General features: G+C 48.3%; 1 protein-coding gene across 3 annotated transcripts in view; it reads left to right on the top strand.

Annotated features, from left to right (window-relative positions):
• LOC115910772 (collagen alpha-1(XXVII) chain-like) overlaps positions 1–25018 on the top strand; it is a 149035-nt gene that overhangs the window by 110061 nt on the left and 13956 nt on the right. For all 3 annotated transcript variants that reach the window (XM_030961168.1, XM_030961167.1, XM_030961169.1), the window contains 9 exons: positions 1231–1338; positions 13899–13952; positions 14071–14178; positions 15571–15624; positions 15915–15968; positions 20646–20702; positions 20860–20913; positions 21826–21879; positions 23239–23292. In XM_030961168.1, coding sequence (XP_030817028.1) covers positions 1231–1338; positions 13899–13952; positions 14071–14178; positions 15571–15624; positions 15915–15968; positions 20646–20702; positions 20860–20913; positions 21826–21879; positions 23239–23292 — 597 coding nt within the window. The remainder of the gene's footprint in view (positions 1–1230; positions 1339–13898; positions 13953–14070; positions 14179–15570; positions 15625–15914; positions 15969–20645; positions 20703–20859; positions 20914–21825; positions 21880–23238; positions 23293–25018) is intronic.

The raw sequence follows: 25018 nt of genomic DNA, 5'->3' as shown, positions 1-25018 counted from the left end.
GCCATGTGTCTGTGCTTCTGCTTATCTCTGAATGTTGGACCAAAAATCTCTTCCTTGAGGACAATCAAGGCTTCTGTATTCTCTTGCAGTGCTGGCTGTGCCCAGGAGCTCTTGAACCAAACCAGCTCTTTCCACCCCAAATGTGTCTCTGGACACTTCAGCAGATGTGTCTGTGCTCTTTAACCAGATGGGATCTTGTTGAGCTCTCCCAGCACAGGTGCAAGAGGAAAATGGTTCAGTTCAAGGCTGCTTGGCTGCACATGTTGCTCTCAGTATAAAACTGGCCTTTATCATTTTCTCCCTATGATTTTGAGTGGTAGTACTGAATAATACAAAATATTTACAATATTTTTTTATTTTGATAAAAGAAAAGCAGCTATAAATCTACTTCTTACATTCTATTATAATACTTCTGGTCTGTGTTCCAGTTGGTTGATCTTGCCAAATACTGAAATTTTATTATCTGCCAGATTTTTTCATAAATTTCAATGACTGGTTTCACTAGGGGAGCTTTAAATGGGTATTGGAAAATTTTTTTCACTGAAAGGGTGGCCAGGCATTATAACAGGAAGTGGTGGAGTCACTGTCCCTACAAGTGGCACTTGGGGACATGGTTCAGTGGTGGCCTTGTCAGTGCTGGGTTGAAGTTTGGATTAATTCATCTTAAACATCTTTTCCAACCCAAATGATTCTTTGATTCTGTGATTCTGCAATTGTCAGAGCAGTGATTTGACAGCATACCCACTGCTCAGGCCGTGGATGCTTTACAGGGCACAGTGACACAGTTTCACAGAGTGTTTATTGGAGCCCTGGGCTGATTTCTGTTTGGCAGCAGGAGCTGAGCAGCTGTTCCAGACAAACCCATCCCATTAAAAGTCTTTCAGTATCCCAAGCTCAGGGCTTCTGAGGCAAGGGAGACTTTCACATCTTGTCTGCCTGCCTCATTCACGTGGGAGGTTCAGGAGAAGCAAAGGGGTTCAGGTTACTCTGTGTAATGGGGGAGTTCTTTCTCCTTCAGCCAAGAGATTTTAAAGAAAAGAAACCTGGGTTTGCTCCTTTTTTTAAATGTCAAGTGTATTATGACTCATCCTCATTCATCCCTTTCCTTGCAGGCTCTTTTCCTCTCAGACTCCTGAAATATTAATCATGTGGTGGGGTTTTCCCTCACAGGACCTTTGCACCCACGTGTTGTGTGGATACAAAAACCTCCCACCCTCCTCTCTTCCACAGGGAGACAAAGGCGAGCAAGGCCCAGAAGGAGAGAAAGGAGAGAAGGGCAGTGAAGGGCTGAAGGGGAAGGAAGGAGCTCCTGGATATCCCGGCATCCCAGGTGTCCGAGTGAGTCTGTGAGCCAGCCCTGGGCACCCCTGGGCTCCTGCTCTGATGGGTTTGTGACCCAGGCCACTGCTCAGGGCAGCAGCTCCCCTGAGATGTAACTTGTCCTAAACATCATGGTAAAGTGTGCTGTTTTTCATGACAAAATATGTCCAGGAGAGGGTTTGGTCTTTCAGCTAGGATTCACACTTGAGAATGGGAATCTGATCTGATTGAGAAATGAGGGATGTGCCTCCCTCCCACACTTCTGTAAGATGTATTAGGGGGGGAGGTCCAGAGGACTGAGAGAGGCTGGTTTTTCCCTGGTTCCCACAGCTGGCTTGGGCCTGGAGCTTGGAATTGGCCACCTCGTGCCTTCTCTGATGGTTACTTGCTTGCTTCTGGGGATTTCCCCATTAAATATAGAAAACAACTAGAAGAAATCAGCAGGATATGACTCCTGAATCCCCAGTGAATATCCTGGGCCTGTCTGGGTTTTGGAGGTCTGATCTTGGTGCTGTAGAAAGAAAAAGTTTGATTCTGGCTCTGAGATGAGAGGAAGCAAAGCAGTGCCAAGTGAAAAAATGCTCTTCCCAGTGCCCCAGTGGGCTGCTCTGCAAGTCAGGCCTTTCTGCTTGAAATGTGGAGTTTGTCAGGTTGCTGACATGGTGTATTCATTGTGATTGTTGTCTTGGATCAGAGTTATCAGCAGCAAGGTTCACAGAGCAGAGGGGCAGCCCAGCTCAGTGGGATGCACTGCTCCCCTGTGGCCTTGCCCCTCATGCAGCTGGGGAACACACCAGCTCCAACCCCACACATCTGTGGAGAAGGAACAAGAAGCCCAAGGGTAAAAGCAGCTCTGAAATCCCAGCCTGGGCTGGGTGTGAAGCAGCAGGGCCAGCAGGTACCACAGAGCCCTGGGTGGATGCTCTGTGGTGAAACGTTGATTTTCCTCTTGGTGCTGTTGTGGCTGGCTAAAAGGAGGGCAGGGAGAAGGGTGTGAGGGGATGGAAGCAGCAAAAGAGATGGATTTATGTTATTTTTGGGCTGAGGTTGGGATTTGAGCACTGACTCAACTAGAAAGTGGAAACATTGGCTTAATACTGTAGTGCAGCACCATAAATGTGCAGAAGCAGCCTGTAGTCCTGCCCCAAATAAGGGCACCCTTGGCCACAGGCCCCTGTCCCCAACAGGGAGCCCTTTCAGGATTGGGATCATGCCACAGGCAAGGGTGGTCCCCAGCAGCCCAGCTCCTTCCCAGCTGCAGGCTGGCACAGCTGGGCAGTGGCCTCCATGTGCTGTACTTCTGGCTGCTTCACGTGTTCATTTTGTGTATGTTTTAAGAACCAATAAAAATACTAAAATCATGCAAAAGCCATATTAAGTTATAAAGCATAAAATACAGATTCTGTCAGACTCTGTCCCTGCTGTTTGCCAGCATGTCCCTGGGAACATGATGGTGTTTTCTGTTTTATTAAAAAAAAAAAAGGCAGTTAATAGAGCCAAGATTCCTGCTCATAATCACTCCCTTTCTGTTTGGTTTTTTTTTTTTACTGCAAAGTGCTATATTTCCATCTACTATTTTAATATACTTCTTTGTATTTCCTTGTGCCTAAGCTCAGGCAGACTTTCAGACCTGCACAGTCTCCAGATAGAGCTGCCTGCCCTGCCCAGACACTGTTACCTAATACACAGCCTGGTGCTCCTGTGCTCACTGAGGTCATTTAAATATGGAAGTCCTCTGACAGGAGCACAAATAATTTTCCTCTTCCCATTACTGAGAATTTCATTCTACATTCCCTTGGAGAGTAGAAATATCAATGGGATCTTCCTTAGATTTCTGTCAAGATAAGGTTCACAGCTCAGAGATAACTGCAAGCCCCTCTGAGGGTCAGGAGCTGGAATATCCAGCCAAGCCATCCCCTGGAGGACATGCTGCAAAAGCCACCACAAACTGCACAATGCACAGAAATCTCAGAGGCTGCTGGACTAAGATAACAAAAAATCTGTCATGGAGAGGTCGTGAAGGTTGTTCACGCAAGGGCAGATCAAAGTGACCAGCTCCTGTCCAGGATTTGCGTGGTGGCACAGAAATTGGTTGGGGAAGGTGTTGGAGGTGCTTGGATTGCAGGGAGAGGGAGCATGTTGGGTTTGGATGTGCAGGTACTGGGTGATTCCACACCACCCTGTTGTGAATGGTTCTAACACTTCTGATGTGACAGTGTTATGATGTCCAGTAATCACTTTAGATGGTGTTAAGAACTTCATCTTTGGCTATTGCATCTCCATTTGGCCTCTCCTGGCATCTGTGCTTCACCACATTCCTGCCTGGATCCAGTGATGCTCTCCTGGGCTTTTCCTCAGCTCCAGTATCTGTTGGGATATCCTGCTCAGCTCCAAAGGGCACAGGGAAGGTGTTGATGTTTCCATGCCCTTAGGAGAGATGCACACACAAGGATCTGTGCAGTTACCTGTGCCAACCAGCTGAGCTCCATTTGGGGTGTGAAGCTCATCTTCTGCTCCTGGAAGTTAGTTTGAGGACCTTGATGCCCATCTGCAATTGTGGACACATGAAATGTTCTCCTAAACCTTGGCTTGTCCCTGTGTTACTCCAGAGGGAGCACCCACAGGGATATGCCCTCCATGGACAGCAACAACCTCTAAAAAACCCCTTTTCATCACAGGGTTCTGCAGCCACACCATGTCCTGAAGGTTTGTCCTTAATGCCAAGGAAATGTTTAGTCTTAATCTTTATTTTGCTTATGTCTACAGGAATGTGACACTTCACTATCAAGTGTCCTTGTGACAGATGTAGGAAATGAGGTGCCAGATTGCTCTGAAAGGATCTGACTTCACTGCTGGTACATTTTCAGCCTGATTTGTGTATCCTGGCTGCAGCAGAGGTTGGTGCTGGCAGAGCAGGCAGAGGAGCTGGGGAATTTGGCACCATCAGCTCACACCGAATGTGGCAACAGGCCAGCATGAAGGATGGTAGGAGATTAGAGGCTCTGCAGTCCTGGAGCTCCCTGGAGATGGCAGATGAAGGGATGTACCCCAGAGCACCTTTGAGAGCTGGAGGAAGCTGGGTCTGAGCTGCTTTTTTGGGTCCTGCACAAGAGAGACACTCACCTGGTGATCAGTGGGCTCAGCACAGGCACATCTGGCTTTCCTGAGCAAGGCTTCATTTTCCAGAGGCTCATCCTGATGCTGATAGCACATGTCTGCCTGAGCACAACCAAACTTCCCTCAGTGCTCAGGAAAGGTTTTTCAGAGCTCTTTAGCTCTCACTTGGCTCAGCCATTTCCAGCATTAACATATCTGAAAACCAGTTTCCACTGTGGTTTTGAGTCTCAAACAAAAAGCGGCAGGGAGGCCCCAGTTGAGTCTCCAGGGGTGGTTTGTACGTGTTTCAACGCCAGTGGATTTCAGCAAACAAACCTGGCAGCTGAGATGGTCCATGAGCTTCACAGCTGTGGCTGGCAGGGCTTGAGGCAGCTGGAGCTGAGATAAATGAGTATCCTCTATCTTTTGGTCACTTTGTCCAAGTTCACACTGCTCCTTTCAGCCCCAGTTCCTGCTCAGTGGAGGAATGGGCCAGTTGTCCCCGTGGCCATAAGAGAGAAATCAGAGCCCCAGTGCAAGATGCAGTTGGAATTTCCAGAGATGTGCACCTTTCCTGAGCTGCTTGTCCATGAATTATCTCCTCCCAGTGGTTTCTGTCTTCTAACACAAACTCACTGCCTTCACTTGATCTTGATTCTCCTCTGAACATGGCCATTTGCTATCTGAACATGGTTTGAGCAACAAAAGGCTGAAAATCCCTTCCCCTTGCAGAGCACCAGGGACTGTTTGGGCACCTGCATTCAGAGAAACTGGCTGGAAATCCAGAACTTTTGCATGGGCAAGGAAGAATGAGGATATTCTCCTCACTGTGTGGGGACACTGGAAAGCACAAGAGCCTGATGAACTCTGGCAAGGCATCCCTCAGCAGTGCAAGTGTCGTGGTGTGGTTTGCCAAAATAAAAAGATCATTTATCTGCTCATCTGTAAGGCTGTGATGGAATAGTGTCACAGAGCCTGAAACACCCAGAGAACATCCCTGGAGAGCAACCTGCACTCACAAAGGATCTGACTGCCCATCAGAGCTGCTCATGGCTTCAGAGCATGGTAAAAGAGGCTGAGGTCACTGGTGTGCCACCAACAACCTGCCCTGAGAACAACCTCTTCCTCCAAAAAGTGCTTCCTTCCTCTGCTTCTCCTCTGCAGCGACAGCAAATGTGGCATTGCAGCCCTTCCCTGGGAGGATGACAGATGCAGCAGTGGCTGAGGAAGGCCCAGGCCAGTTGGAGGAGGGAGGTGATGAGTTTCCAGCTGTGCTCTGTGGCTCTGCACTGTGGTTTGTGTAATGTGCTGGTTGCCATACACGGCAGACATCTGATAGCAAGGGGTTTACAGTTCCAGGAAAGCAATTGGAGAGCCTGGAAGTACTGAAATACAACATGCTCTGAAACAAGAAATTCCCTCATTGTTCAGCAAAACTGGGAGTTGAGTTCTTTCCACTTCAGTTTTAACCTGAAATCCTATCTGCAGTGTCATTCGAGCCATGTCAAGACTCAGAAAGCTTCGAGCCAGACACTCCAGTGCTCTGAATTGCCGTAAACAATTACATCAGAGCAGATCTTGCTGCCTTTGCCGGCCCTGTTGTGGCATGCAGATGTGCACCATCAGCCCAGAAGAGCTTGAAGGGCTGTAAATCCTTTTGCTCTGGTGCAACAAGATCCAAAGTCCTTTCATTTGCTCTTCAGGAGGGTGGACTGACAGGGCTGGGCTGGGCTGGAGAGCTGAGAAGGTTTTTTGAGGGAACTCACAAGATCCAGCCACTCTCCAGCCCAGTGCCGAGCGTGGAGTGAACTCGTGGCTCTTGGCTCTATGCTGTGCATGGTGTCCTGAGGATCCTTCCCACCCATTTCTGTCCCTCTCTCATCTACAAGCTACAACCCCAAAGTGGAAGGATGGCTTGCTGGCCAGGATGGACCTTCTGCTCTGAGCTGGCAGAGCTGCAATGCCAGGCTGCTCTCTGAGCTCTGCAGTGCCAGGGCAGAGCAGGAGCATCTTCTCATGCGACACATTGCTCTTGTACAATGCTGTCCAAACATCACTTACAGCAGAATTTGTCCCAGAGTGGTTTTTGCTCTTTGTTCTTTTCTGTTTCCTGCCGCTGAAAACATGATTCAAAGGCTTTTTTGCAACAAAGCCCCTCGCTCTGCTGCTGCTGCTGAATCCAGCCATTCTCTGCATGCACATGAGCTCAGCCACAGCTGGCAGCACCACTTCCATGGCATCCAGCTCCCTGAAAACACTGAGGACAATCCAGGAGTCACCCCTGGTTTTAATCTCTGCTCTCCATGCAGAAATTGTATATGGTTTTTTTGATAATGTACTGAGCTGTTGTTTCCTGGAAAAGCTGATTTTTGTGCCCTGGACCATGGGCTGTCTGTGGAGTAATTACTTGAATGAAATTTCTTAAAATCCCCCAGTAGAGAGTGTGGGGTCACCCTCTGACAGAGCAGAGGAAGGAATGGAGAACACCAGGCTGGGTGTGCAGGGGAGGGCAGTGTGTCAGTGGTACCAGTGAGGTCCTCACACCCTAAATCTTAAGAAATTTGTGGTGTTACTCCAAATCCTGCCTTGAATAATGTGTTAGAAGCAGATGCACAGGACAGTAAAGGGGTCCAGAGTGATGCAGGAGGTCAGTTGGTGGCAGAGGGGGTCACAGCAGGCCATCCCCCTGCCCTACAGCCTGTCCTTTCCAGTAGCTGCTGTATGAGGGGACCAGCTCCTATCCTGGAGCCCATTTTCCAGGCCTGAAGGTGTTTGCACTTGGTGTGTGTCCTTGAGTTACAGCCCTGGAGTATCATTGCTCATGCAGACCAACAAGCAGGAAAGCCATAAGCAGGTATTTGTGCTGCATCAAAAACCAAAGGTGAATGAAGTTGCTCAGAAATGCAGTCAGATATGCTGAAAACCTCTGCCTTGAAGAGTTTGAGACCAAGAGTCAGGGCAGTGCCTCTCTGTGGAGCTGCAGGTCGGGGTCTCTCTGCTTCCCCTCCTGGATCCAAGTGAGCATCCCTGGGCACCCCTGCCCACAGCTGCAATCAGATTCTCCCCTTGCTTTGACAATCAGCTGGTGGCCCCAGGGTCAGCCTTTCCTGAACATCCCACTTCATGCAGAGCTACATGCTGGATTTTCTTGTTTGGGTGATGTTGTGTGGGGCCTTTTCCCCCTTTTTTGCCATTATGCTGTCTGTGACTCAGCCCAGCAAATCCACTGACACCTTTGCAGCAGAGCAGGGTTGCCTGTGAGCCCTGAGCATCCTGCAGGGAATCACAGAGCTTTCCCAATCCCCAGGGAACTGCTGCTTGCAGCAACTGAGGCTGCTCTCCAGCAGCTGAGGGGCCATTTGGCCCTCGCAGGCTCTGCTGCTGGGGAAGGCAGCCTGATCCCAGCTGGTCTTAGTTTAGAGTTAATAGGAGTCAAAAGGAGCCAGAAGTTGAAATAAATCCCATTGGCTTGGCACAGTTTCTTTCCTGACTCAGACGAAGGAGACACACTTTTTGGGCAGTTGCTCCAAGATTCCCCTCCTTATTGCAAGAGAGGATTTCATTCCCCTCCTCTTCCACAACCCCAGGGCATCTGTGTCCTTCAAAAGGAAGATATTAACCCTTAGTGTTTGGGGGAGTGTCAGTCAGAGCTGTGCTGTCCAGGTGCTCTCTCTGTTCTTTTCTTTCCCATTGTCAGATTCCAACACTAATTTTTTGGAGCATTTTGGTTTCATTGTGTATGAAAGCTTCACAGCTCAGTGGGGATGGGACCTTGCACTTTTCCTACACTTTCCACTCATCCATCAATAATTCGGTGGCATCTTGTCTCCTGTGCTTTCTTAGAGATGAGGAAGGAGAGGCAATGAGAGTGAGGGGAAAAAGGATTATCCCAGAAACAGCAAATTAGTGGCAGTTCAGGGCTCTCAGACTGAGCCAGAGCAGCTCAGAGCACACAGCACTGCTCTGTGCATGACTCTTTGCTGCCTTACACTGTGGCTGCTCAGAAAAATCAAGTTAAATAGACCTCCTCCTCCTCCTCCTCCACAAAACTGAAAGCAGCAAGTTTCAGCTCAACAGCTGCATGCAGATAAGAGTTTGCTCTTAAGCAGAGAGTTCAGGATACACAACTTTGGGTTGGATTCCCATTTTAAGCCGAGGAGCTCAGCTGAAAGTCACAGCGACTCTGGCTGCAGCCTTGCCATCCAAGACCTTTTTGTAGGATTTCCCCAATTTGCTGTTTCTTTGAGCACAGCCTGCTCTACCTGCACTCCCCACTCGGGTTTCCACAGGCAGGCCAAGAGCCCATTACTTCCCAGTGCTCCCAGTGAAACCCTCTGAAGCTCACAGCACAATCAGGTCTTTCTTCTCGAGAACAGTTGAGTCTTTCTTCTTTCCCCATACTCATTCAGGAGCTGCTGCCCTGTCTCCTCCCCTTCCAGACTACTGCTAGGCAGAGTGATTATGAAATGTGTTTCTTATAAATCCAAAACATTTATGTCTTCAAATGCCCGGCCTAAATAATCCCACTAATTTCCTGAGTGCTTGTGAACTGTCCTCCATGGGGGGAGGCTTCTCTCCATCAAAGTTTATTAAGTAGAGGTTCTCATATGGAGACATTGCTGAGCAGTAGGAAATTATATGGGGCTTTTTCATTTCCCTTTAAATGAGCTCACTGGCTGGGCCTGGACGATATGGGCATGGTCATCCTATGGTTCATGCTTCCTACCTTTATTGCTGCTTTTAGTTTTCCTGCCCTTTTTACATCCAGTGCCTCAAACTATCTTATCTTTTTTTTTTTTCCTGTCACCATGTCACATTTTTCCTTTGCTCAGTAGCTGTATTCTGGTGGTTCTGTTTCTTCCTGCCCTTTTTTTGGGAGGGAGGAGTGACCTCAGACCTTGACTCAATGACACACCAAAAAAAGTTTGAAAATATGCTCCTGCTCCACAGCAGTCCTGAGCAGTCCTGAAGCAACCTGAGGCAAGCTTGGGGAAGCTCTCACAGCAGTTCTGTGCCCTGAGAGCTTCCTTCCTGTGCTGCAAGGAAGGCAGGAACACATTTGCCCTCTGGAATGCCAAGAGCCAGAGCAGGATGGTGAGTCACATCTCTGTTACCACTTCCCCGACCCATTGCCTGCAGCCAGAGCATCACTGGCTGTGGGGAAGCTTGGGTCAGGATTTGAGCCCTGTTTGTTGTCTGGCTCTGCTCAGGGCATATCTCTCTGCAGTTCATTCAACTTCCTTGTTTTGTTTTTCTGGATGCTGTTGTCGGAACATAGATTTCAACTGTTGATGTCTGGAGAATTTAAAGCTGAGCTGCTCATCTATTTGCTCCCACTAAACGTTGCTGTTGTGCTGGGCAATAGATCTGACTTTTCTGTCAAGGCCATCAGCAGCTGGAAGTCTCTTTTTCTTTTTCTTTAAAAATTAACCAATTTGCATTGGAAAATAAACCATTCTTCTTTCCCTTAGGGGAATATCTAAGGATATACTAAAAAAAAATCCTTGTAAATCTGCGTCCTTACTGAAGATGACAATGAAATTTTAAACATGCTAGACCTAAGACTATAATTTTTTTTTCTTTCCTTGGATATTTTGGCATAGCTGAAGGCATGTGACTTATTAAAACTGCTGCTTTCCACAGTCTCTGGTCACAAATACCATCATCATCTGGAGGTACTGATATGCTTCTCTAGTGAAGACTGCAGCATATAAAGAGAAATCACCATTTAAAAATAGTCCCATTGATGGAAGAAGCTTGGAAAGAAGATATATTTTCTCAGCAAACCAGTAACCCAAGGCCTACAACAAAATGTGTACAAACCTTGGGAACAAAAGCACCAAGTGTTCAGTGCCTTGGCACAGTGACCCAGCTGATGTGAGTCCAGCAAAGGGAATTTGGGTTTCATTATTTTGATGTGCAGGCTTTTGTACATCTTCTGCCCTCACTCCTATCTCTGCTAAAGAGAGAAGAAATCTTAGGAACCTGAGGAACTTCACACTGCAGTAGAAGAGGTACCAAAAGGTGCTGCATTCCCATTGTACTTTGGGGAGAGCCTGGATGAAGATACCATCTCATTGATATTTATTTTTATCCTTTCTTTTTTTTCTCCCTTTTCTGGCCCTGATTTTTTTTAATCCCTGGACAGATGAGTCAGAAGAATGAAGAGAAAAAGGATGGGAGGATTTTTGCAGGCTACCAAAGTTGTTGCTGGGTTTTTCCTTCCCTGTGAAATGTGTGGAGTGGGGCAGTGCAGTGATTTCTGGGAACTGTGCAAACCCCTGCGTATGTGCCCTGGGAACATCTGGGATTGCAACAGCAACCACATCTGGATCATCACAAGTAGAGATATCACATATCTGGGAACCTCAGACAAGTGCTGAACTGCCTCTAAATTCATCTGGGCAGAATTCCTGCGCAGTTGGAGAAAGCATATCCAGGAAAATCAGACACATGGTAGGCTTCCCACTCACCAGCAGAGCTTGCTGGCCAAAGTCCTAGAAAGCGTGCTGGGAGAGCAGGGAAATGTCCCTGACTGATAGAGCTCGTTCCTCTCGAGGAGGTGACTCAGGAACTCAGAATCTGAGCCACGTCTCTGCCCGTGGCGTCACCAGCGTGGTTTGACCCATTTTATACACCAACCAAGCTTTTAACCAGTGGATGAGAGTCAAGAACAGCAAGGGAGGATTGGAACGAGGTCTCCATGGCTTCCTGCGAGTGACAGCTCCTCTCACTGGCCCTGACAGGAGCTGGTGATGCTGCCAATGGTTTTTTTTTTTTCCTTCAGCAATGGAGAGAGAGCTGCACCCCAGCTGGAGGACCCAGAGAACCTTCTGGAGAAGATGAACATCCCTGCTCCCTGAGGCCGATGTGTCATAAGGGGAAGATGGTACAAGGAGTTTGTTGGAGCCCATATCTCTGTTCACACCCACCAGCAAGGGAAAAGACAAGCTGAAGGAGGCCTGAGAAAGTCTGAGAAGCTGTTTGTACACAGCACAGTCTCACGGTGGATTGAGCTCAGTTTTGTGAGCAGGACTTGGGCTGTCAAAGTTTGGTTTTTATTGTTTACCCTCTCCCAGATGATTCTATCTGTACTCCACGATGGCGAGTGCAAGCAGGAACTTGAATGCTGGCAGATTTCAGGAGCAGTGTGGAAATTTTGTTTCTCAGATGGGAAAGTTTAAAGCCTAAACTTGTCTTCTCGAAAAACAAAGACATTTTCCAATGCAGGGTAGAATTCAAGTTTCAATCATGAAACTTCCCTGGGAGATGTATCCTGGTGGAGGGAGCCAGGCTGTACCTCAGACTCTTCTGAAGTAGCTGTGAGATCCTCATGACCTCCCCATGAACAGGGTCCACCTGCTCTGCCCAATGATAAAGAGTGTGTCTCACCAATGTCCTGCTATCTGCATTTTTTACAGACAATATAACACTTTCTCAGCCTGGGGATGGAGCCTTTGCATGGCAATCTTTGTTTCATGAGCTGCCACAGCACACAGATCCAGGAGCACATCTGAATGTGCAAAACTGCTCTGCTGGAGCAGACCAAGGCCTTGGCCATCACTGCTTAGAAACAGATCTAGCTTAAAATGGGCTTGTCCCATCTGCAGGAAGCATCTACTGCTTGTGCTTCCACAAGTCCAGGGAGACTGATAGAAAAAACACTATGCAACTGATTAAAAACCCCAATTGTCTCGTTATTCAGTCACATCTTGTTTTGACAGTAAGGCTTTTTGACTGATTCCACCATTCCCTCTCCAGATTTTTAAGCCATGATGTGCCAGGGCACTCCAGCAGAGCAGGGGCTGTGGAGTAACTCAGGTGCTGAGTACCAGGTCCCACAGTGAGCTGCTGTGGAGCTGGAAGGTTCTGGCCATTTCTGATGCTTTCATCAGTGAAATCAGTGCTTTCATTCTCTGTGCTCCTGTCAGAAGTGTAAATCTTGTGGGTGATGCTGGAGGCTTGGCACCCCTCCTCTGCTGCAGCTGCTCGGCATCTGTGGGAAAGCGGCTCCAAAAGTGATCTCTTGGAAAGTGGCAGCAAAAAATAGCGCACACAAAAAAAAAAAACCAACCCTGAGCAGTATGGAAGAGACACAGAACAAGGCTCATGTGCTCCTCTGCAGGGACCTGTGCTTTGTGAAGCCTAATGGTGTTGGCAAGGTGGACTCCTGAAATGTTTGACTTAGGTAAAATGGAGCTATTCCCTCTGGGGAAGTGAACTGGCACAATCCTTTAGGGTTGGAATGAGGCTGAATTGCTCCTTTGTGTTCAGAGCAGGCACTTCTGAGGCCCATGTTTCAGATCAGAGTGAAAACCCCCCGATATGTCTCACTTTATAAGTTGCTTTTATTCAGCTGAGACTGCAACACCAACCATGGTGAAAATTATACCTTCTTAGCTGGGAGGAGGGGAGCAGAGGGAGAGAGGTGGTGCTGGTGTGGAGATGCTGTTGAAAAGTTTGTAACAATTGCCAAAAAGCATGAGTTATTTTCTTCACTTATACTTTTTGCTTCTTTCTGTCAAATTCAAAAATATTCTGTCTCCCTTGCAGCCAACAGGGTCAAACACTGGAAAAAATGAGTTCCCTGAGGTCCCTAAGGAGAGGCTGCTGTATTTAGCTGCTCATGGTAGCACATGCCTGTGGTGTGGGTGCAAGGAGGGGCTGCAGGTTCTGCACCCACACTGGGTTCTGAAAGCAGTTCAGCATTCCTGCCTCTGCTTGCCATGGCTCCCACCCCAAGTTTTGCATCCCACTGCATTTCTAGAAGCCTGATCAGTAGATTGTGGTTTCTGTGTGTGGCAGTAATAACACAAATAGAGGGAGGGGGTTTCACTGGGAGCAGGAGGCTGTGTGTGGTAGGTGCACAGAGAATGAAACCATTGCTTTTTTTCACAAGGTAAAAAATAAAGAGAAATGCTGTGGAATCAATGGTTCTATTGTTAGGGTCCTCAAACTATATAAAAATTGTTGATACCTAAGTTAGTGCCTATCAAAAGTATTGATACCTACTGGTTCAGGGGCAAACCAGAGGAAACCTTTTGTGGGAATCAGGGTAAATGTGTTTTCCACATTTCAGCCCATTCTCTAGCAGAGGCTGGGTAGGTGCACGTCTGGAGATCCTTCTTTTGCACCCTTGGAGGCCGATGGACACAGTTTTCCATGACCCACCTATCTTCAAGGTGTCACCTCAAAGTCATCATCATCAAAATTATCACAGTGTCACCTTTCAGCTGTGCTGCCCCATAGCCATTTGAGCACAAAGAGCTTTCCACCTTTAAGCAATGAGTTTTCCTCCATCTGTAGCACCTGTGGATTGTGATCTGACCTGCACAACCTCCTGGCCTCCTTGTTGGCCCCGTGTGTGGGTGAGGATGCTCTCAGGTTTGTGTGTGCCAGGGAGACAGCTTGGGAGTGGCTGGTTGGGATGTGACTCCTTTGCTTTCCCATTCCAACAGCCTTTTTTTTTTTTTCCCTTCCAGGGACCAGAAGGGAAACCAGGAAAACAGGGGGAAAAGGGCAAGCCTGGCCAGAAGGTAGGAACATCTCTCCTTGATAACTTCACAGCCTGTGGTTCTCCCTTCCATTCCTTGTCTCTGACGTTTTCCTGCAGAAGTTTTGTCCCACGCTGATGTCAGTGCCTTTGCTCTGCAGGGCAGCAAAGGCTACCAGGGGCAGCTTGGAGAGATGGGATCCCCAGGGAAGCAGGGGCCGAAGGGGAACCAAGGCCCCAAAGGATCCCGAGGTACCCTGGGACCGATGGTGAGAAGAGCTCTGCAAACGGCTGAACACAACCCACAGAAACCTGGCACTGGTGGGACGGGCCTGACTGGGGCACAGAGCCCCGCAGAGCCTGAAAAATACACTGAAAAATCCTGTTAGATGGGTTTAATTGGCCAAAAACATCTTAACCCTTGTCCCAAGCAGCACAGGGGAGAGTCCATAGGGGTGGCTGGGTTGGTGCCCCGTGAGCCCAGCTCACGTTGCATGGAGGCAGTTCTCCACAATTCCCCAGATAGGCTGAAATTGCTGAAATATTGGGGATTTTTCCTCAGCTGAGTGAGCTGATAAGCTATTTTTTGCTAAGATCTTCCCCTTTGAGACTGCACACTCATGGCAAGAGCTGCTTCCAAGTCAAGCTGTGTTGTTATAAGGAACTCTGCCTTGGATTTCTGCCCTGTTTCTACACCCACTCTTGATCTACTTATCTAAAACACTTGGAGCAAGAAGAAATATAGCATGGGAAAGGGTTTGAACTGGGTACTGAAGGTGAGGCTTCCAGAGAGAACAGCCACAGTATGGCAGAGAGGGAAGATATTTAATTGCTTTAGGCTCAAGAGATAAATGCATCAAGACAGCAGTGGTACATAAAAGTGCCTCTCATGCATTGCAGGCTGGGTAGGAAACTTCTTGCACTCTATTTGATAGAGCTTAGTGCAAAATCAGGAATTATTTATGCACTAGGAATGGTGGTGATACTTCAGAACAGTAGCCAATGAGTGATGGAGTGATGGTTTTGCTGATAGTGTTTTCCTGCACTAAAAATTGTGGCCTCACCACATATCCTCCCTTAACAGTCTTTGGCAAAGCCTCCATGGATTATTTCACAAGGAAGCAAAGCAATATCTGAGCAACAGTCTATTGGGGTGGACATGTCTTTGTCTTGTGGAAAGGGCTTTATTCCATGCTAAATGGGATTATATGGAAATGTTGTGACTCACTTCAGTGTGATGATCTGATTTAAACCCCTTTGTTCACTGTGCTGAGGGTGTGATTCTGGTCTGTGGAAGTCTGGTGGGCTTCCTAGCACAACACTGATTTGGATATTTGGATGCAGAGGCGTGCAGGAGGGCAGGTGAAGGGCACACAAATGCAGCCATTTCTGACAGCAAATCTGGGTAGTGAGGTGGAGAATCTGTTGCTGCAGGCAGGCAAAGGCATGGAAAGGCCTCCTGGCACACCCCTCTCCATGTGTAAGAGGTTGAAGCCAAGGAGAAGCCATCAGGTGGCTACAGCAGAGCTCAGTGGTGGCCAGGAGAAGGACAGGCCACGCTCCCACGTGTGCAGAGCTTTGCCTTGCACAGCCCAGTGCCTCCTCCCCTCGTGCCAACACCACGGGCTGCTCTCTCAGTCCCTCTGTCTTTGCCTCTCCAGGGAGCTCCAGGAAGGATGGGTGCTCAAGGGGACCCAGGCTTAAAGGGTTACCAGGTAAGGGTTTTATTTTCACCTCCCAGCTTTTATCTGTTCTTAAACACAGCAAAACTGCCGCTCCAGGATGCAAATTGTTCTTAAACTGTGATTTATTTCTGACCTCAAGTTTAGTTCTCTGTCAGGTCCCCATTTGCACCACCTGCATTTGGTTCATCTCTGCCCGTGTGCCCCACGTGTCCCTCCAAAGCTGGCATGCACCACCCAGGGCTTGTGAGATCAGGGAACCAGGGAGGGCTTTCAGTCCCACAGCTCTTTCCTGGCCCTCACGTGCTGTCTGCTCTCCACAGGGACATGCAGGACCACCAGGGCCAATTGGACCACCAGGGCCAAAGGGGGAAAAGGTAAGTTCAGGGGGTTTGGCCATCTCATTTCCCCTTGGATGAGACAACTGCTGTAACTCCCATGCATGTGCACTCTGCTCACCCTGTGCCTGAGGCAGAGGCGCCTCCTTCACCACACAGCCTCTCACACAACCCCTCAAAGCTGCAGCCTTGCCTGTGCCAGCCCGTGCCAGGACCCCCATGCCACCAGCACGTCCTTCCCAGACACCACGTGCCCTGTGCCAGGGGCTGGACCAGCCAGCATGGGGCTGAGGATGTGCTTTGCCTGCATCCACAGGAATTCAGCTCCATCCCCAAGCCAAGAGGAATCAGACTCGTGTCTTTCTGTGCTCAGGTCGCAGTAACTCCCTGCACAAAGGAGCAGATCTCCAGCTGCTGGTGTTTCCCCTCTCCATGGCCCTTGCTCCACGTTCCCTGTGCCCCACCTTCCCACAGCCCCCTGGCTGCAGCTGCCCTGACTCAGAGCCCTCTTTCCACGGTGGCTTTTCCCGGGAGTTTTCCCCCTTTTGCTGAGTCAGCAGAGCCATAACCAGTCCAGGCTGGAGCAGTGACTCACTCCTCAGTGGTTTCCTGTCGGCTCCAGGGCTGCTTGGCTCTCCCAGGGCTGATGGTGTCCTTCACATGCCTTCTGCAGCAAGGCTCCCTCCCTCCTGAGGCCTGTCTGCAGAAGGCTCTGGGGAGAGCCCCTTGTGACCTTCCAGTGCTTAAAGGGGGCTTTCTAAAAGAGGAGAACAGTTTCCTACAATGGACAGGGGAGAATGCTTTTAAAACAAAAGTGTAAAGATTTTGGCCAGGAAGTTCTCTGGTCAGAGGGTGGTAAAGCACTGGCACAGGTCTGGGCTGCCCTGTCCCTGAAGTGTCCAAGGCCAGGTTGGATGGAGCTTGGAGCACCCTGGTCTGGTGGAAGGTGTCCCTGTCCATGGCAAGGAGTGGAACAAGATGGGTTTTAAGGTCCCTTTCAACCCAAACCATTCTGTGATTCTCCTTTGGTGTGGGGAGGGAAGTGATGGTGATGGAGGCTGGTGAGTTGTGAGGTCCCCATGAAGAGGAGAGATGCATGAACTCTTTCTGCTCATTTTCTGCTCCCCATCACCAAGAGAGCATTCAGCTTTGCCTCTGCACACAGGTGGGAGGGCAGCTGTAGTGCAGACAGGAGCTCCATTGCTTATAAAATGAGTTTACAAGGACTTGCCCTTGCTGGGGCTTTCAATGGATCCCTTCAGGCTCCTGGGGTTACCCTGCTCACACCATGCTCTGCCTGGAGATTCCCCCTGCAGCCAGGAGTCACTGGGGCAGGGAAAGCTGTTGTGTTCCACTAAGATATTCACACACAGAAATTCTGCTTTGGGGGTGAACAATGGCAATTGTGCTTTTTCTCCCATTTCCTGCTGCTGAAACACATCCATGGAGGAACAGCTGCTGATGTTCCTGCTGCTCCCATCTCCATTGCTGCCTTGCTGAACTTCCTGGCAAGTGTGAGACAAGCACAGCCAGCCCAGGATGATGTGAGAGCTCATGACCATGAACATTGTCAGCTCAGAACCTGCCCCAGAGGTTCCTCACAATTCCACTGTCGAACCTTGAGCATCCTGGCAAAAAGTTGTGAGTCATGACAAGCAAAAGCAAACCATTGACCCTGCAGCCACTGAGGTGTGCAGATATGTATGTCTATTGCTGAAATTGCAGCTGTAGTTTTATTTGAAAACATTTAAAGTTGCCATCTTGAAAGCTCTTGTAATTTCAGTAGCAAATGACCCCCAAATTATCCATCTGAAGTGCTCAGTGGAGCATTTTTCCCTTCATCAACAAGATGTTGCTCTGCAAAAGGACAGTGGAAAAGCATTCCCTGAGTGGATCTGGTATCAAAAGAGCACAGCAATGTTATGATAAATTAATTCTACATGCAAGTATCCAAGCTGAGCCCTGATGAAGCCACCAAAGCATTCAGTGCACCCTGCTAAGAGCAGTCAGCCCTGTTAATGACCACTGGCAGCTGGATCTCCTCACCCATGTTCTCCTGGAAGGCCAGTGGGTCTTGCTGGGGAGCAGAAGGAGAAGATGCAGAGCCAGGAGAGCACAGAATCATTTACTGAGCCTCCAGCACCCCTTCCTGCAGCATCCAGGTGCTCCACAAAATCTTGCATCTAAGTTTTCCTATCCACCCTCCCTCATCTCCCAAGAGTTGCCTGGATCCCAGCCTAAAGACAGACAGATTCCTTCCCTCCAGACATCTGTAACCTCTCACAAGAGTGTGAACACAAAAATGGGAGCCTGAAAGTGAGAACTAAAGAGAAAATGGAAATGGGACCGTGAGCACTGCGTGAGCTGCAAGTGACACGGTGGATGGAGCCGTGCTGAAGGAGGAGGATGCAATGGTGGGGAAGGTCTTCTTCCCTTTTTCAGAGAAGAAAGTTTGGAGAGAGGCTGTGGAATCCTGCTCCCTTGTGCCATCCCAGCCAGCCACTCCACCACATTTCATACATTTGCAGCTCCTCAAAGAGGCCTTGCTCAGAGCAGACGCCTGCTCTTGGCAGCTGCTTAAAGCAGTCCAGATGGGATCCTTTTAAAAATTACAAACTGGTGTATCTCACTTTGGGACAGGAGCCAACAACAACAAGCCTTCCCTTCTTCTCCATGCATTTTCCATTTGTATCCTAACATGTTTACTTTGCTGCCCTTTACTCTAACTTTTTTTCACTGAGACTTTCTGAAGAATGAGCACAGACCTTTCATCTCCCTCTCAAGCAGCTGAGGCACCAGGAAGCTCTGGAGGAGCTCGGTTTCACAGTCCTAGAGCTGACCAGGCTGCAGGATTTTCTCAGGCAGGAGACAGAGAACAAGGTGGGGATCAGCCTCAAGGGGAAACAAAGCCACAATGGGGAGAAAATCTGTGATTCTTGATGCTCTTCAAGGGTCCCCAGAATTAGGAGCTTTCTCTGAGTTCATCACACTCATCTCAGGTCCCAAATGGCAAAGGTGAGCACATCCTGCTTGGGAAGAAGCAATCAGTGCCAAGACTTCTGCATAGCAACAGACACACTGGGATGATTTCTTTTTTTCCCTGAGAGTTGAGACATGGTGGCTTTGTTTCCCTTCTAGGCAGCATTCCTTAGATAGTGGCTGGAAGGCAAGCCAGTTGCCAGGTATTTTGCTGCTGGCTTCCAGCAGCAAGTTCAGTAGCACTGGAAATGTTGGCAGAGCCTGTGAGGGTTTGATTCCCTTCCCCTCCTCTCCTCTTTCTTTCTTCTTTCTCTCTCTCCTCTCCTCTCCTCTCCTCTCCTCTCCTCTCCTCTCTCTCCTCTCCTCTCCTCTCCTCTCCTCTCCTCTCCTCTCCTCTCCTCTCCTCTCCTCTCCTCTCCTCTCCTCTCCTCTCCTCTCCTCTCCTCCACCCAAGTTTCTCTCAGAGACAGGCAGGCTCACCAAGAAATTTCCTTACTACCAGCAGCTGTAACTCCAACAGGAGAGTAGCCCAGAGAGAAGGTCAAAGAGAGCTGTAAATACACCAGAAAGGGCTGGTGCAACCACTGAGAATTACACGAGTCTGTGAAAAACTTGGCTCTGCAATCTGCTGAGATTTGGATGTTCAAGGCTTCTTGGAGCACCCAAGCACCTCCACTGTGCCAGAACCCCCCAAACTGCACCAAAGGAGCTCTGAGACATGTTCATCCTAAGGAGCCAAAGTGCCAGAGACTGCTGTGGAGTAGTGAAAAGCTGGAGGAGCTGGAATGTTGCGTTCTTCCATGGGGAGCTGAGAAACAGCCATCTCTGAGCTGGGCTCCAGAGAAAACAGGACATTGTGACCCTGAGCGACTTTCACAACAGAATTTAAAAGGATAGTGTCTCTGTTAAGTCTTTAGGGACCTCTCTGTGGATGTTTTGGAGAGACCTCAGTCATAAATAAGCCGGGTGATGTTATCTGCCAGCCAAACCATGAGCTCTGAGCTCGTGCTATGGAGCATCCCAGTGAGGAGAGGGGTGTGTGAGAGCATCCCAGCGAGGAGAGGGGTGTGTGAGAGCATCCCAGAGAGGAGAGGGGTGTGTGACAGCATCCCAGCGAGGACAGGGGTGTGTGAGAGCATCCCAGTGAGGAGAGGGGTGTGTGACAGCATCCCAGCGAGGACAGGGGTGTGTGAGAGCATCCCAGTGAGGAGAGGGGTGTGTGACAGCATCCCAGCGAGGACAGGGGTGTGTGAGAGGCTGTTTCACCTGGCTGATGGTAAAACAAGCCCACAATGGTGGCACACAACCCAGGAGCCCATCCAGACCACCCCAGCTCCCAGGACAGCCCAGGCAGCACTCGGCGAGGGCGAGGAAATGCTTGATTAAAGAGTTTGGTTGAACTGTCAGCAATAAAATTCAGAGGCACTGAGCTATTTCCCATGTTGGCCTAATTACATCCTGCTTGCTGAGTTTTTAGGAGTTGTTGAAAATAACCCTTTGCACCTGGTTACTTAAGGAGGAGAGTTAGGGCAGGGAAAAACAACCACCAGAAATCAGGAAAGCAGTGTGGAGAGTCAGTGAAACAAACAACACAAAAATTTGTTTAGTCTTTCTTTGGATGAAAAGGGAGTAAATTCAACAGAGGCTTTGACTTCCCATGATATGGAAGTAAGGTCTGTACAGACACATCTGCTCTAAAATCTGCTGTTTATATTCATACTAACATTTTACTCACAGGGACAACAAGGTGATGACGGGAAGGTAGAAGGCCCACAGGGACCACCTGGAGACAGAGTAAGATGTTAAATTCGTTCTCTAATCAGTCCTGGAGTGGTTTTGGGGGTGGATTAGTTGGGTTGCTGTCTTACTTGTAGAACATGCACAAGCCACTGAGATATTGCAGATGGCAGCTTGTTTACATCCACCTCAAGTCTCTGCTGTGCTCTTGTAGGGCCCTGTTGGTGACAGAGGTGACCGAGGGGAGCCTGGAGACACTGGTTATCCTGTGAGTCTTATTCCAAGTGCATGATTCAAAAATGTTTGCCTTGGGGAAGTGCTCCCAGCCCACACCAGCCCACAGACCTGCAGTCCCAGTTCAGAACCTGCTGCTGTCCCTGGCCAGCTGCTGCACATGCCTTTGATTCAGACAAGGAACAATTCTTTACCTAAAGCATAAAAACATTGCTGAAGGCAAGAAAGTCAGCACCTCACCCTGCCCTGCACCTGCAGAGTGGGGCTGAAAGAATGAGCAGGACCATTTGGGCACAGTTCTCTGTGATTGTCAAGGAGACATCCTAGACAAGATGTGTGCATGACAGTCCATGTCAGTGCTGGACAATTTCAAGACTGATGTGCCCATTGCTGTAGATTCTTCCATGGGAAGATCTGTGAAGTTTAAGATTTTGGGGAGTTCCAAAATCTTTGCAAGATTTCTCTCAAAAGCAAAACCATGGCTATGAAATATCCTGCTGTGCTCCTTATTCCCTCTTTGCAGGACATGTTCAGCAGATTGGGGCTGATCTGCAAAGGCTCCATGAATTAAGTGTTACCTCCATTCAAAAGCACCATGTCAGAGTGACCCATTATAATTAGAAGATTTTGAATTCATCAGAGTAGCAGTGCTGCTGCCTTATTTTCTAGGACAGCTGTCTCCAACTGTTCACTTCCATTAGTGCTGTGTGTATTTTGGGATGCATTAGAACACCTTCTGTGCTGCTTAGCTGGTGCTGAGCAGTTCCTCTTTCCACAGCACTTCCACAGGATTTGGGCACTCCCCACAACTTCCCCATTTCTGTATCAGCAGAATGCAGACACATGTGTCTTCTTCTGCCCCTTAAATCACTCTGCATTCTTTTTTTTTTTTTTCTCATTGCCACAAAAGAACAAAGGCATGTTCTCTCTCTGTTTTTTATTTAAGGGTCAGGAAGGGCTTGATGGAGAAAGAGGAAAACCTGGGCAGCAAGGCTCACCGGTAAGAGATGCTGCTTTATTGAGAGGTACCCAATGCCCCAAGCACAGGAGAAACAGGGAGGTGGGAAGGGCTGCAGTGGGAGTGTGTGGGGAGCTGTGAAATGTGGCCACTTCCACCAGCCAGGCATTTTGCCCATGGAACAGGCATTTTGAGCCATGTTTGAGACTAATAAATGGGTGACAAAACAGGGAGCACTCCCAGTGCCTGTTTCCAAAACCATCCTTCCTGAATGGTCCCTGAGGGAGTAGAAATCTTGGGAGATGGGTGGTGGGAGATGACAATGGCAGTGGAAAGGTCTGCTTGGAAATGATCCATTTGATGTGCTGCTGGTCCAGTGTGAGGTGAAACCATATTATTCCACTTGCAAGATGTTTCCTCTCAAACTACTGAAGGACTTTGTGAAAGACTAAATTAAATCCAAACTCCAGGGAAGGACTTTTTACTCCCTTGTTACATACAGTAGCATTTAATCTTTATATGTGACTATTGCAACTGTGAGAGCAGCAGCACATTAAATGTAGTTTGTATTGGGAAATAAAGTTGAATCAATTCCCACTCTTTGTAAGGATGTTGGGAGGAACAACAGATTCTATTTTGGGTTTAAAATGGTAGTGCTCTGTTATATGGCCCAGAAATGAGTAGAGCTGCTGCATTCCCCAGTGGATGTAGTTTATTTGGGGGTTGGTAGCCCCTCAGATGATTCAGATGGATTGTCTTTAGCAAAGGTCCATTAGAAGTGTGGCTCAAAAACAGGCTGAAAAGGCAGAGCTCTGCAGGGAGTCCTTCCTTACCATTTATTTGATGTAAGTCCAGAAATTGCCACTGACACAAATACCAAAAAACCCCAGCCTGGCTGGCCAGGAGAAAAGACTGAGATGGGTGTGATGGGGAAGAGAGCAGTGAAATACCCTCTCTGCTTTACCCCACTGGCAGCTTTCTAACACCTGACCCCCAGGTGAAACCAAGGCAAGGGCTGCAGTGCTCAGGAGGGAGGAGGCACCAGCAGCCACTGTGTAAAATGCTCGTTGTGCACACAATTTCTGCACACAGGCTCCTTCCTGCCCACCTCCCAGCTCTCCAGGCACCATCTGGAATGTGGTGAATGATTTCCACAAATACAGGCACCACCCAAGCGAGGGGCAGAGTTGCTTCTTCTCCAGTTGACACCCTGTTAATGCTCTCTAGAGACAGCTCCCTGCTCCTTTTCCCCCTGGGGCCTGTCTGAGTGTAGGCAGTTTCCCTGAATTGGTTCCATACAGTCAGTGTTATTAGGGCACAAAAAATGCTGTTCTTTGTACTTCATGCAAGATGCTGCCAGAAGAGAATTTTAAGCAGATTTTTCTTGTTCATGTTTTGTAGGGGGATCCTGGATCACCAGGCAAGCCAGGAGCAAAGGGATCCAAAGGTGATGTGGTAGGTTTCAGCAGGGTGGATTTACAGTGTCCCAATTTAAAGATTTAAAGAAAATCTCTAATTAAGAGGACTCTCATGGTTTTGCCCAGCATGTGGGATTTTTTTTTTAGCCTATGCTCTATGCCTTGAAAGGCTGTGGAGATCCTTGTGGGATGGCTGTAAACATTTGGGTGTCCAAGCCCGGTGGTTGTTGGCTTTGTGGAGCTGGAGAAGGTCAGATCAATTGCAGCTCCAGCATGATGGTGACTTTGGGCAGGTCTTTGGTCCCTGCCATGGGCTGTGTCTCTTTCCTGTGCCCTCTTTGTGCTGTGTGACCGTGTTCACAGGGGTCCAAGGATGAGGGCAGAGACGAGGATCTGACTCCATGTTTCAGAAGGCTTGATTTATTATTTTATGATATATATTACATTAAAACTATACTAAAAGAATAGAAGAAAGGATTTCATCAGTAGGCTAGCTAAGAATAGAATAGAAGAAAGAATGATAACAAAGGTTTGTGGCTCGGACTCTCTGTTTGAGCCAGCTGGGCTGTGATTGGCCATTAATTACAAACATTTAACATGGGCCAATCACAGATCCACCTGTTGCATTCCACAGCAGCAGATAATCATTGTTTACATTTTGTTCCTGAGGCCTCTGAGCTTCTCAGGAGGAAAAATCCCAAGTAAAAGGATTTTTTATAAAAGATGTCTGCGACAGTGCTGTCTCCAGCCACAGCTGGCTCCTCCATCCCCAAGGAGAGCTGAGCCAGGCAAGAGTCTGTCCCTTCCACTTGAACCATAAACTTTTCTGGCTTGGAACCTTCTGGGTTTGGAGTCCATTTATTCATGGAGTTGTTTCTTGGAACAATCCCTCTTAACTTCTTGTCCTTATTGAGCAAGAACACCCAGGGCACACGGGTCCTTCAGGGTTCACTGGGGCACCCCACACCTACTCCTACCTCCACATCTGGCTGTTATGACAGCTTGCTAATTATTCTCACAGACCAGGGGCTTTATTTGCTAAAACATAAGTATGTGACCTCAATACTCAGCAAATTCCTGCTCTCTCTTGGCAGATGTCAGGGTTTTTTATCTGACCCTGCTGGGGGTAATGCCAGAAGATAGTTTTAGGTCTTCTTGGCAAGAAGTGTACCAGGTGATAAGACAAATTAATCCTGCCCATCGATGGACAATTTGGAACTGTCTTTGGGTCTAATGAATAGCAGGGGAAGCACCCCCAGGAATATTTCTTTTATGTAGCTGGCCAGCCTGGTCCTCTGCAGATGGAGAAACAATGCACAGAAAATGAGTTCTTCAATTTAAAAGTGCTTTAGTACATGACCTCACTAAGAGAGCCCTAGTGAAGGTGATGAGGCTGAGTTTTCCGTTCTTTCTGTGCAAATTAATCCTTTTTACAGCTAATAAACCTCAGGAGTATTTATTTTCTGTCTTTATTCACAAAGCAGCATTGCAAATTTCAGACAGAAGACACCCTTTTTAATTTCCACTAGGTCTCCAAACAGAGTTACTTCTCAGAGAGAAGCCCCCCTGAACCCCCTCAAAGCATTCTCTGGGTCCTGGGTTTGCTGTCAATGAACTGATGGAGGACTCAGGTTTTTAGCATCTTGTTCTAATGTTTGCCAGTGTACCAAATCCTCCCTCAAGTTCATCCTGCTTTTTTTTTGTCCTCATCTGCTCTGTATTAGGAAAAATGCAGGTCCTTGCCTTCTAGCTATTCATTCCTG

The sequence above is a fragment of the Camarhynchus parvulus genome, chromosome 17 (assembly GCF_901933205.1).
Source record: "Camarhynchus parvulus chromosome 17, STF_HiC, whole genome shotgun sequence".
Lineage (NCBI taxonomy): Eukaryota > Metazoa > Chordata > Aves > Passeriformes > Thraupidae > Camarhynchus > Camarhynchus parvulus.
This window is presented reverse-complemented; position numbering and strand designations above follow the sequence as displayed.